The 13,485-nt window shown below is 51.6% G+C and overlaps 1 protein-coding gene across 1 annotated transcript; it reads left to right on the forward strand.

Annotated features, from left to right (window-relative positions):
- Positions 1-127: 127 nt before the first annotated feature.
- FAM50A (family with sequence similarity 50 member A) lies at positions 128-5,925 on the forward strand. Its single transcript, XM_061409036.1, has 13 exons — positions 128-354; positions 1,403-1,487; positions 1,586-1,685; positions 1,936-2,081; positions 3,691-3,767; positions 3,873-3,939; positions 4,080-4,141; positions 4,373-4,449; positions 4,726-4,780; positions 4,985-5,033; positions 5,127-5,197; positions 5,286-5,396; positions 5,506-5,925. Exons 1-13 carry the CDS (start codon positions 244-246, stop codon positions 5,512-5,514), a joined length of 1,020 nt encoding a protein of 339 aa, XP_061265020.1. The 5' UTR covers positions 128-243; the 3' UTR covers positions 5,515-5,925.
- Positions 5,926-13,485: the final 7,560 nt, after the last annotated feature.

Consider the following 13,485-nt stretch of genomic DNA (forward strand, 5'->3'; position numbering starts at 1 on the left):
TTGTGAAACTGATGGGGAAGCTAGAAGAGCGGGATCGTCCAGTCTCCGAGGGCCGGCGGGGCGGGGCCACTAGGGGGCAGGGCGACTGGTGGTCACGTGTCTGGGCGGGGCGGGGCGAGGCGGCTGCGCGATCCCTGGTGGCTGACGTCAAGGCGCGGGCGTCAGCGGACGGAGCCGCCGTCTCCACAGCCGCTCCGGAGCCCTAGCTAGTCCGTCGTCGCCGCCGCCGCCGCCGCCGCCGCCATGGCTCAGTACAAGGGTGCCGCCAGCGAGGCGGGCCGCGCCATGCACCTCATGAAGAAGCGGGAGAAGCAGCGCGAGCAGATGGAGCAGATGAAGCAGAGGATTGCTGAGGTGCTGGCCGGGCCGGGGCCCCTCACAGCAGGCGCTCGAACCGCCGCCCCGACTTCCCGGGACCCCGCGAGAACCTGGGCGGCGGGACTGGAGTGCAGGCGGCGGGTTGGGGTGGGAACGTTGCTCGCCAATCTCCAACAAGGGGCGGAAGCAGGCCGGCGACAGTGTGCTTCTCTGTAAAATGGGCCCAAAAGGCTGAGGCGAGCTAGGTTGTGACAAGCCTGCAACAGGAAGGAGCCACATTCAGTGGTTGCATGTGTGGCAATTGGGGCGACCCTCGAGGGTACAGAGCATCCTGTCTCTCTGGCTCCTCAATGCCCGGGTTCAGTGGCTCTCCGGAAGAGCGGGCCCCAACCACTCTGCCGGCCACTGAACCCGGTTCAACTAATACAGGCAGGCGGGAGGGTCCTAGGTGCTAGCGGTTCACTAAGGGCTTCTGTGAGTGGCCGCTGGTGGTGGGCCACCCCACTTAGGTCTTTGGGGGCCTTGGGTCCCGCGACAGCCGGGAAGTGGCTGCATGCTGAGGCCCGACTGCTGCCTCAATTTACACTCAAGCCCCAACCCGGCTGTTGCCGTGTGGCCAGACGGAGGTCCATCTCTCTGTGGAGGTTCATACAGTGGTATGCAGTGGGATGGGGCAAGCCTGGAGCGAGGGGGCCTCATGAGGGAGCCACACTGCTCAGTGAGGGTCTAGGCCCCCATCTGCTCTCCGCTTCCTCTTGTCACTCCTTGCCTTGGGTCTCCAGAGCTTCAGCTCAAGAGCTGGGTGTGAAAAATACCAAAGGCAGATAGGACCCACGGCTCCAGACTACTGAGTGAGCAGGACATGTGGATGGACCAGAACAGTGCAGGGAAACCACCCCACTTGGCTGCCTGGGCACTTGGAAGAGCCTCTCACAGCCCTGTGGGACCCTCCATCAGGCAAAGGGGCCATGTCTTTCCCAAGGCCACATCATAGTCTAGGGACTCATTTGGGATGAGAACCCAGGTCCCCATTTCCATGGTGGGGTGGCAGGTGGCCATCATCACTGCTCTGCCTCCTGGACAGGAGAACATAATGAAGTCCAACATTGACAAGAAGTTCTCTGCACACTACGACGCTGTGGAGGCTGAGCTCAAGTCCAGCACTGTGGGTATGCAAAGCGTTTGTGCCCCCACTCCTGGCCCAAGGCCCGCTGTGTGGTTTGCTCTGGGTGACCGCCTTTCACCCCCCTGTCTCCTTAACTCTCAGGTCTTGTGACCCTGAACGACATGAAGGCTAAGCAGGAGGCACTGGTGAAGGAGCGGGAGAAGCAACTCGCCAAGAAGGAACAGTCGAAGGAACTGCAGCTGTGGGTCCTCCCCTCCAGATGGAGCTTGTGTTTGGGGGCGGGTGAGGCTGTTCCTGCTTGTGGAAGCCGGAGGTGGGGGTGCCTTTTGATCATCAGAGCGCTGCTGGTGAACTTGAACGGACCCAGGGCGGTAGGACTCTGGGCCTGTGCTGTCTGGGACCTGCCCTGCACTGAGCACACTGGTGGCTCTGGGTCGGAAAATGGGCCTTGGGGGTGTGGACGTGCATGGTAGCCACCCGTGCCTTGGCAGGAAGCTGGAGAAGCTGCGAGAAAAGGAGCGCAAGAAGGAGGCCAAGCGGAAGATCTCCAGCTTGTCCTTCACCCTGGAGGAAGAAGAGGCAGGCGAGGAGGAGGAGGAGATGGTGGCCATGGATGAGGAGGAGCTGGAAAGGGAAGGTGAGGGCAGGCTGGGGATGGGTTCAGCAGGCAGAGCTCTGTCTGGGTCTCGAATGAAGAAGCACATCCACCAACAACCTTGACTGCTCACCACATTTGCGGCCTTGAACCTCAGAAGTTGGGGCAAGAGAGAGAGCCAAGTCTTCACTGTGGCAAAGCTGAGTAGAGGGCTTGCTTTCGGGTGGCAGACTGAGTGGGAACCAGGTATGCAGTCCCTTGGCGGAGGTGTGGGGCTCATATGACTGGGGCACCAAACTGTTAATAATTTCAGTGTAAATTGACACAACCATAGACATTAAGTGGCTGCTAATTGGACAGAGCAGCTCTTGCCCAAGGGAACAGGGGGTAACAGGGAAGACTTGGGAAGGCTGGTGAGCAAGAACCAAGATGTCATGGGGCTCCTGTGTGCCAAGCACCCACTTGCAGATGGGCTAGAACCAAGGCAGACGGACAGACACTGGGCACCGTCTCTGTCCTGGTGGGAGTCACACAGGACACCATGCACCCCACTGGGGCCAGAGGAGAGGGGATGATTTGAGTTGGGCCTTCAGGGTGAGGGGAATTTCATTAGCACCCAGAGATGTGGGGAGTTGGGAGGCGTGTAGAGTTGAGAGATGAGTGTGCCCAGAAGTGGAGCCAGCGGGAGTGCACACATTTTAGGCCTAGGGAGGGTGCAGCTGCAGGCCTGGAGGGGGTGGGTGTTTAGAAAGCCTAATGGTCTGGGATCTGTATGGTAGAACTGAGGCAGGGGTTGGCACAGGGACAGCTTTGAGTGGAGCAGCCAGTGCTGTCAGGAGAAAGAGCGAAGAGCCTGCCAGCCTCTTGGGGGAAACCCTGGGATAGTCTTTGTAGTATTTAGTAACATTAAGTATTTGGTGTCTAAAACGTTCCCATTGGCAGGTCAGTTGTATTGGCTGTTAGCTGCATCTGTGTAGCAGAGGCTACCTTTGGGACAGCACAGGTCTAGAGGGAGGCTTTCAACCTCACTGTGTGTCACTGGGGCTTTATGGGTGCTTCCCCTCCCCATGGAGATTTTGTTTTGGGGGCCTGGCCGTTGGTACCCAGTGTAGAATTTTTAAAAATATTTTTATTTATTTGGCTGTGCTGGATCTTTCTTATAGGATCTGTAGTTGCAGCATGTGAACTCTTAGCTGTGCCATGCAAACTCTTAGTTGTGGCATGTGGAATCTAGTTCCCTGACCAAAGATCGAACCTAGGCCCCTTGCATTGGGAGCACGGAGTTGTAGCCTCTGGACCACCAGGGAAGTCCCTGGTGTGGAATTTTTGTAAGTTGTCCAGGCTCTGGAACCCTTGCCCTGGAGTGTGGACTCATCTTCTAGGTTGGCGGTTCTCAAAGAGTGATCCAGTGACCCTAGGGTCTCTGAGACCCTTTGGAGAGGTCTGCGAGGTCAAAACCATCTTCATCATCCTGTGAAGACATCTTTGGCCTTCTGTACACTTGTTCTTTCACCACTGTGCTGTGGATTTTTTCATAGATCATGTGACATGGCGTGACGTCCTTCTCTGACAGTTGATAGAGTTGATACAGTTGCCCCCCTGAGGCAAGGGCCATCATACTGTTGACTTCTTGTGTCTTCTTTTGCTCCAGAGATCACCACAAAGAAGAAAAAAATGGGGAAGAACCCAGATGTGGACACAAGCTTCTTGCCTGACCGAGACCGGGAGGTAAAGGTGGCGTGACCCTGGCAGAGGCTTTCAGTCAGGAAGCGGGGGCCACGCGTGCCCCCTGAGCAGCCTTGGGCCTCCCTGCTTTGCCCATTTCTCTTCCAGGAGGAGGAGAATCGGCTCCGGGAGGAGCTACGGCAAGAGTGGGAAGCCAAGCAGGAGAAGATTAAGAGTGAGAGTTCCTGGAGTGGGAGGCGTGCAGCCCGGGGCGGGGGCCATGCCTGCTTTCCTGTGAATGCTGCTCTGGGCAGTGCCCTGAGCCCCAGGGATCTGGCAGGGGTCTGGAGGCCAAGCAGCAGGTCTGTCTTGTAGGTGAGGAGATTGAGATCACCTTCAGTTACTGGGATGGCTCTGGGCACCGGCGCACAGTCAAGGTAGGTGATGTGAAGCCTGTGCCCCATTTCCCTTGCTCTTGGGCCCAGCCTTCCAGTGGGAAGGAACTGTCAGTCCTGACAAAGCTCACAGACCCTTTGGGATGAGTGGCCTGGGGGGAGCAGGGAAGAGGGCAGTGAGTGTTCCAGGGTGCCTGCCTTCTCGAGGGCCCTCTTCTGGGCTTCCATCCTCCTTTCCCAACCCCTTGGTTTCCTGCATGCCTGTTCACACAGATGAAGAAGGGCAACACGATGCAGCAATTCCTGCAGAAGGCACTTGAGATCCTGCGCAAAGACTTTAGCGAACTCAGGTGGGGCTGTGTGGGCGTGTGAGTACATGTGAACATGTGCACCAGATACTGCAGCCTCAGCCTGGCACCTGGGACCCCAAGTGGCAGCTCCTGCTTGTGGCATACTGGGCACTGCGCTCCTGAGAAAGGAGTTCAGGCCCCTTTTTCCATCCCTCTCCCCATGGGGAGCTGGGGTAGGAAGTGCCTTCCAGACTGGGCTGCCTGCTAGCCTCGCAGGCCTCCTGCACTGGCGCCTGGTATCCTTGACCAGTGGCTTCCTCGTCTTTTCTTCCTCAGATCGGCAGGGGTGGAGCAGCTCATGTACATCAAGGAGGACTTAATCATACCCCACGTTAGTCCCTTCTGTGTCCTTGCAGCCCCAGGCGGTGTGGTAGGGAGGGTCTCAGGCTTTGGCACACCCAGGGAATTCAAGGGGGCCCTTCCTGCTCTAGGTCTTTGGCTTGGGTGGGCAGGGTCGGAGCCGGGCTTGCAGGCAGCTAGCTGCGAGACACCGAAATGAGTCACCCACTGTCACTTTCCTGTGCTTGGCTTGTAGCACCACAGCTTCTACGACTTCATCGTCACCAAGGCTCGAGGGAAAAGTGGTGAGTGCGCCCGGCCATGCCCTCCTTCCTGAGCTTGCCCCTGTTGTAGGGTGGCAGCTGAGAGGGGTGGGGTCTGGACCCTTGTCCCTGCAGGGCCCCTCTTCAATTTTGACGTTCATGATGACGTGAGGCTGCTCAGTGACGCCACCGTGGAGAAGGATGAGGTATGTTTGGGGCCCGCCAGGGCAGGGAGGAGGGGGCAGGCATCCAGCAGCCCTGAGCTATAGCATCTGGGCCTCTTCCCGTCCTTAGTCGCACGCAGGCAAGGTGGTGCTGCGGAGCTGGTATGAGAAAAACAAGCACATCTTCCCCGCCAGCCGCTGGGAGCCCTACGACCCCGAGAAGAAGTGGGACAAGTACACGGTATGGAAGCCCTCGAGCGCAGGGTGGAAGCCCAGCCGGGCTGGCAGGCTGGAGGCCCACCCAGCCCCACTCCGCTCACCTCCTCCTCTGTCCTCTGGTCCCGCACCAGATCCGATGACATGGTGGCAGTGTGGCCCCGGCTCCCTGCGGTCCCCTCCTCTGGTCCCCAGGACTCCGGGTGCCCAGCTCCCCGCTCCTGAGATGGGATCGGACCTGCTCAGCCCCTGCCCTGGCGCTGTTGGTTCCTGCCTGTTTCTTTCATGACACTTGGATCACCCGATGTGTGTTTTGTCTAAAAACTTTTTTTGATCGAGCTAAAATTCACATACGATGAAATTCACTGTTGTGACCATGTGAAAGTATACCACACGGGTATTGCGTACATTCACGGTGTTGTGAATCACCCCTGAAGGAGACCCCATATTCATTAGCAGCCAGCCCCTCACCCCCCTTAGTCTATTTCCTGTCTGTTTGGATTTGCTTATTCTGGAAGTTTCGATTAACAGAATTATACAGTATCTCTGCTTTCTGTGTCTTGCAAGAGTGTGTTTTTCAGGGATTTGAGGGTGGAAGGTGATTGGGTGGAAACGTGAATCCGTGGAGGCAGGAGGGGGCACTTGTGATCCACTGGGGGCCTAGGCAGGCCCAGCTGTCCTTGTAGCCAGCCTGTCCCCACCACAACCCCTATGTGGGTAGGAAGGCCATTCCTCCCTGGGCTGCCCACCCAGGCCCCTCGGTCTCCTTTGTGTCTCCCAGTGGCCCATTCCGTAAGGGCCATAGCTGTCCTGTGGCTCCCAGCTGCCCTGTGTCCCCATCACAACGTTTCTCCCCAGTGCTGACACAGGAAGGCCACTGTGGGTGCCCTGTACCCACCGCTTGCCCACCTCACCCTGGCAAGCTCTGCACACACTGCCCTGGAGCTGGCTGCTCTCATCGCCCCCAGGGGGGCACGCCCTGGCTTGAGGGTGTCATTCGTGCCCCACCTCGGTGGCCCCTTCCAACTCCTAATTCCCCCGGACCCAGCTCCAGGAGGCTGAGGAAGGTAAGCTGACCACCTTCTTCACTTTGCCTGCAAAGGGCAGTGGATAGCCCCCAGCCAGTGGTGAACAACATCCCAGCTCTGGGTCCGGCCCCACGTCCCAGGCCAATGGGCAGAACTGATGGTAGTGGTGGGTTCTGCCCAGTGCAGTCTCCCTTGCCCTCCTCGTCTGGCAGGGCCCTGTCAGCCCTGGCCTGGGGAGGCCCATCTGGCAGCTAGGAGCTGTCACTTGGGCTTCCTCACCCTGTGTTTGGGGCAGGGCCATCTGGGGTCACTTGGAGGAGGGAGGAGGGGAGCATAGGCCAGAGCACCTGGGGCACAGCAGGGAGGGGTGGGCAGGCCTGGCCCTGAGCCCTGGATGTGGGGGACAACTCTGAGAAAGTCAATGGGGCCTTTTGTGGGGTTCCAGAAACCTCAGAGAGGGAATCCTCTGGCCTGCACCAACCCTCTCCTGCCCTCTTTGAGAAGCCATCAGAAGAGTGGTTTCCTGCGGAGAGGGAGCCCTTCAGCAGCTCACCCAGAGCTGGATGGTTTCTGAGGGACGCGTGTTGCAACGAAAACCTGACGCGGTCAAATAAAATCAAAAAGAAGACATTTCCCAACAGCCTCTGCCTCTGTGCAGCTTGAAGGATTCTTAGTTCTCTGCCCAAGGATTGAACCCACGCTCTCTGTGGTGAAAGCTGAGTCTTAACCACTGGATCACCAGGAAAGGCATAATTAAGTTTCCAGAGAGTGATAGATTTTTCTCCCTACACCCCTCCCATTTTGTAGCATGATCACCGGGTGAGAATCCTGGCTCCCCAGCTTCACCAACACGGTACTGTCATTCCCGAAGAGGGGGGACACTTATGCAACCTGAGATGGCACATGTGGTCTCTCACTGGGGGATTTTTTTTTTCAACTGAGGAGAAATTCACAACAAAAAAAGTAACCATTAACCATTTAAAAATGCACATTTCAGTGGTACTGAGTACATTTCATAATGTTGTGAAGCTATCACCTCTATCTACTCCCAGAATAATTTTAGCACCTCAAAAGGAGAGAAGAGGGGGTAGGGGTAAAAAAAAAAGGAGAGAAGAAATGTCTGTTGTTTTAGCTACTCAGTTTGTGGAACTTTGTTTTGACAGCCACAGGAAACAAACACCCCTTACTTAGACAATGGAGAAAAATGAATTTGACATGGGTTGTAGACCTAAAAGTAAAAGCTAAAACTAAAAAAAGCATATAAATGAAACAAGGGAGGAAATCTTTGTAACCTTGCTCTAGGCAATCTGGGCAAAGTTTTCTTGCACAGGATACAAAAAATAATCATAAAAAGAAAAACTGATATATCAGACTTCACAAAAATGCAAACTTTTGCTCTTTAAAAGATATGAAAATGAATACACAAGCCAGTAGATTCGAGAAAAGAAAATATTTTTATGACAGAGGGGTGGTATCCAGAACACATTCACACAGACATACAGAAACTCCTGCAAATCAATAAAAATTAGACAAACATCCCAACTTCTTTGTTGCTGTGCTGCACAGCATGCAGGATCTTAGTTCCCTGACCACAGATCGAACCTGGGTGCCCTGCATTGGGAGCATGGAGTCTTAGCCACTGGACCACCAGGGAAGTCCCTGTAAACAGTGTTTAAACACAGCACTTTTACTTTATACCTTCAGTTTTAAGACAAAAGAAACTAAACAACAGAAGTCCTGCAAGGAAATTCCAGACCCCTCTCAGTAGGTTTATTTGTCCTAGGGACAAATACTTGACTCTGAAAGTGCTCTCTATGCATTATTGGAGGATCAAGCAAATGAGTCAATATGTCAGTGGTGTTGGGAGCCAGGTCTCCCAATGCTGAAGGGAGATACAAATATACACTGGGGAAAGGCTAGGAAGTTTTGCTGTGGAATTGGAGTGGGGGACATCAGTATGTATGTATTCAGGATTTTTTTTTTTTTTATATATATAGCCTGTGTGTAGGGGTTTCCCAGGTGGCCCTAGTGGTAAAGAACCCACCTGCCGATGCAGGAGACGTGGGTTCAATCCCTGGGTTGGCAAGATCCCCTGAAGGAGGGCATGGCAACCCACTCCAGTATTCTTGCCTGGAGAATCCCATGGACAGAGGAGCCTGGCTGCCTACAGTCCATACGGTTGTACAGAGTCAGACACGACTGAAGTGACTTAGCACACACAGCACGGGGAACTATTAATAAGATCCTGCATTCCATGTAGTGTGATAAAAAAAAATTAATGGGTTACAATCCATCAAAGAAAATCCACATCCATGAGTCCACACAGATAATGTATATATAGATAGATAAACAGGAGTTCTTTCTGAAAGGATGCCATTGAGTAGGAGGGATCATAAAGGGAGAAAAAGCACTGTTTTGTAACCATCATCTTGAGGTTTGGAACTTAGCAACTATGAAAATGAAAGTCATGTCCAACTCTTTGTGACCCCATGGACTGTAGCCCACTAGGCTCCTCTGTCCATTCTCCAGGGAAGAATACTGGACTGGGTAGCCTTTCCCTTCTCCAGGAGATCTTCCCCACCCAGGGATCGAACCCAGGTCTCCCGCACTGTGGGCAGATTCTTTACCAGCTGAGCCACAAGGGAAGCCCAAGAATACTGGAGTGGCTAGCCTATCCCTTCTCCAGGGGATCTTGCCCACCCAAGAATCGAACCGGGTCTCTTGCATTGCAGGCAGATTCTTTACCAACTGAACTATCAGAAAAGCCCATTGAGAAACTGGTAGTTACCACCTTAACTAAATGCTTAAAGTTAACATCACAGTGAAGGGACAAAACAATAACACTTGCCTCTTGATAAGAAGCACAGAGAGGGCCTGGCAACCTCCCACCACACATAGCCCGAATCTTGCCCTGAGAAAACATCAGACAAATGAAACCTGAGGACGGTCCACCAAATACCTGGCCTGCACTCTTCAAAAATGTCCATGTCATGAAAGGCCAAGAAAAGCAGGAGTTTTCCAGATTAAAGGGGGCCAATGAGACATGAGAATGAAATGCCATGTGGGGTCCTAGACTGGATCCTGGATCAGGAAAAACAAAACTATAAAGGACATCATGGGGACAATTGGTGAAATTTTAACAAGACCTTAGATAAAATATCATCATATCAACATTAACATTTCTGAGTTGAGAGTTATGCTATGGTTATGTAAGAGGTTATAATTACTATAGTACAGTAATTATGCTGTGAGTGAGTGAGTAAAAGTCACTCAGTCGTGTCTGACTTTTGCGACCCCATGGACTATACAGTCTGTGTAATCCTCCAGGCCAGAATACTGGAGTGGGTAGCCTTTCCCTTCTCCAGGGAGTCTTCCCAGCCCAGGGATGGAGCCCAGGTCTCCTGCATTGCAGATGGATTCTTTATGAGCTGAGCCACCAGGGAAGCCAATTATGCTGTAGTTATGAAACACAGAGGGAAGTATTTAGGGGTTAAGGGGTAAGCTGTATGAAACTTAGACATAGTTGAGAAACTATTTTCATTATAGTTTTTTCAGAATATCAGCCTCATAGGTTTTTTTCTTCTTTTATTTCTTTGTTTTTGGCTGTGCTGGGTCTTTGCTGCTGCACGGGCTTCTCATTGCAGTGGCTTTTCTCTTGTTGTGGAGCACGGGCTCTAGGGTACGTGGTTTACAGTAGTTGTGGCTTCTGAGCTCTAGAGCACAGGCCCAATAGTTGTGGCACATGGGGCTAGTTGCTCTGAGGAATGTGGGATCTTCCCGGACCAGGGATCAAACCCATGTCTCCTGCATTGGCAGGTGGATTCTTTACCACTGGAGCCACCAAGGAAGCCTGAGAAAACATTATTCTAATATATGAAATAAAAATATATGCACCCACAAGAGATTAAGAGAATGAGAAAGCAAATGGAACAAAATATGAACTCTTGGTGAATGTGAGTTAAGGGTACATGGGAGCTTTCTGTACATTTATTATAGCTTTTCTGTAAGTCTGAAATACTTTCAAATTATAAAGTTAAAAAGAAAATGCCCACTTCTATCCAACATTTGACTGGAGAGTGTTCAGTTCAGTTGCTCAGTTGTGTCCGACTCTTTGCGACCCTATGGACTGCAGCACACCAGGCTTCCCTGTCCATCGCCAACTCCCAGAGCTTGCTCAAACTCATGTCCATCGAGTCGGTGATGCCATCCAACCATCTCATCCTCTGTTGTCCCCTTCTCCTTCTGCCTTCAACCTTTCCCAGCATCAGGGTCTTTTCCAATGAGTCAGTTCTTCGCATCAGGTGGTCAAAGGTTTGGAGCTTCAGCTTCAGCATGGGTCCTTCCAATTAATATTCAGGACTGGTTTCCTTTAGGATTGACTGGTTTGATCTCCTTGCAGTCTGAAGGACTCTCAAGAGTCTTTTCCAACACCACAGTTCAAAAGTATCAATTATTTGGCACTCAGACTTCTTTATGGTCAAACTCACACATCTATACATGACTGCTGGAAAAACCATACCTTTGACTATACGGACCTTTGTTGGAAAAATAATGTCTCTACTTTTTAATATGCTGTCTAGATTGGTCATAGCTTTTCTTCCAAGGAGCAAGCGTCTTTGAATTTTATGGCTGCAGTCACCATCTGCAGTGATTTTGGAGCCCAAGAAAATAAAGTCTGTCACTGTGTCCATTGTTTTCCCATCTATTTGCCATGAAGTGATGGGACCAGGTGCCATGATCTTCGTTTTTTGTATGTTGAGTTTTAAGCCAGCTTTTTCACTCTCCTCTTTCACTTTCATAAGAAGCTCTTTAGTTTCTCTTTGATTTCTGCCATAAGGGTGGTGTCATCTGCATATCTGAGGGTGTGGCCAGGGCAGTATAGCCAGCCAGACAGGAAAGGAAGAAATAAAACTATCTCTATTCTCAGATGATATAATCTTGTATATGCAAATCTTATTACATGTGCTGGAAAAAACAGTAGAGCTAATAAATGAGTTCAGCAAACTTGCAGGAAGAAACATGATTACACAAAAATCAATTGTATTTCTATACCTGAGCAATGATCAATTGTATTTCTATACCTGAGCAATGAACAATTCTGTTTTACAATAGCATCATAAAGAATAAAATACTTAGGAATAAATTAACAATAGAAATAGCAAGACTTCCATATAAAATAGGTACTTCCACATAAAATAGGTAGCCAACAGGAATTTGCTGTGTGGTTCAGGAAACTCAAAGGGGGGCTCTGTATCAACCTAGAGGGGTGGGATGGGGAGGGAGATGGGAGGGAGTTTCAAAAGGGAGGGGATATATGTATACCTATGGCTGATTCATGTTGAGGTTTGACCAAAAACAACAAAATTCTGTAAAGCAATTATCCTTCAATAAAAAAATAAAAAGAAAAAAATTCACATAAACCATCAAAAAAAGAAATGCAAGACTTGTACACTGTAAACTAGACAATATCACTGAAAGAAAATAAAGCACACCTGAATAAATGAAAACACATTTATTTAGTCAGGGTTCTCCAGAGTAACAAAACAGGATACACACACACACACACACACACACACACACACACACACATGATTAATTTTAAGGAATTAGCTCATGTGATTGTAAGGGCTGACAAGGTGGCAAGTTCAAAATTTGCAGGGCAGGTCAGCAGGCTGCAGATTCAAGCAGGACTTCTACATTACAGTCTGGAGGCAGAATATCTCTTTTCCCAGGGAACCTCAGTTTTTGCTCTTAAGGCCTTCAATTGAGTGGACAAGATTCACCCACATTGTGGAGTGTAATTTACTTAAAGTCAACCAATTGTTGATGTTCACCACACCTATGAAATTTCTCCAGAGCAACAGCTAGATGAGTGTTTGATTAAATAATTGCCAACTATAGCCTAGCCAAGTTGAAATTAATACACATGAATTCATCATCACAACATCCCAAGTTCATGGATGGAAAGGATCTTGTTAAGATGGTGTGTGCGTGCATGCTAAGTCACTTCCATTGTGTCTGACTCTTTTCGACCCTATGGACTGTAGCCCACCAGTCCCTCTTGTCCCTCTGTCCATGGAACTCTCCAGGCAAGAATACTGGAGTGGGTTGCCATTTCCTCCTCCACGGTGGTCTACCCAACCCAGAGATCTAACTCACATTTCTTATGTCTCTTGCACTGGCAGGCAGGTTCTTTACCACTAGTACCATCTTGGAAGTCTTGTTAAAATGGCAACATTCTCCGAATTGATTTACAGATTCAATTCAATCCATATTAAACTCCCACTGGCTTTTTTTTTTTTTTTTCCAGAAACTGAAAAGTCCATCCTAAAATTCATACGGGGTGGACTGAGGGCTGGCTAAAGGGTATATAGAGATTTACTTTGGGGGTGATGAGAATGTTTTGGAATCAAACAGGAGGAATGGTTGCCCAACTTTGTGTGAATATATTAAACGTCATTGAATGTTACCCTTTACATGAGGGACTTACATGATAGATGAATTATAGGTCAATAAAGTTGTATAAAAAGAAAAGGAAAAAGGAACCAAGGGACTGAAAATCTCCAATTCAGGGGCACTGGGGAAGGGGCCAGGTGGTAAAGGCCGACAGCCTCAGTACTCGTGGATGTTATCAGATGCAGGCCCTCCGGATTAGTGGACCTTCTCCAGGAGAGTGTCCTGGGTCAGGACCGCGAGTTCCGGGCTGGTGTGTGCCTGTAGGATGGTGACCGGGGTGCGAGGGACGGGTGGTGGTGCTGCGAACCAGCGGCAGGTGGCCTTGGGCGCGCCTCCGAGCGCCCGGGAGGCGTCTGCGCGACCCCGAGGCCCGCGCTCTCCCCGAGCCCGAAGGGGTTGTGGCGCGGGAGCGCGCGGGTCCCTGGGTGGCGGGAGGCGGTGGGCTGAGGGGCGCGCGCCCCGGACGCGGCCATTGCGCGAGAGGAGGGGAGGGGAGGGGAGGGTCGTCTCGCTGCGGGGGGTGGGGGGGAACCCCGGCCGCTCGCCGGGGCCGGAGCTGCGCTGCTGGGCCTCTCCCGTGGCTCGGGGAGAGGCGGTCCCCCAAGGCCGCGAGCACTGCCGCTCGGCCCT

This window comes from Bos javanicus, chromosome X (genome assembly GCF_032452875.1).
Source record: "Bos javanicus breed banteng chromosome X, ARS-OSU_banteng_1.0, whole genome shotgun sequence".
Classification (NCBI taxonomy): domain Eukaryota; kingdom Metazoa; phylum Chordata; class Mammalia; order Artiodactyla; family Bovidae; genus Bos; species Bos javanicus.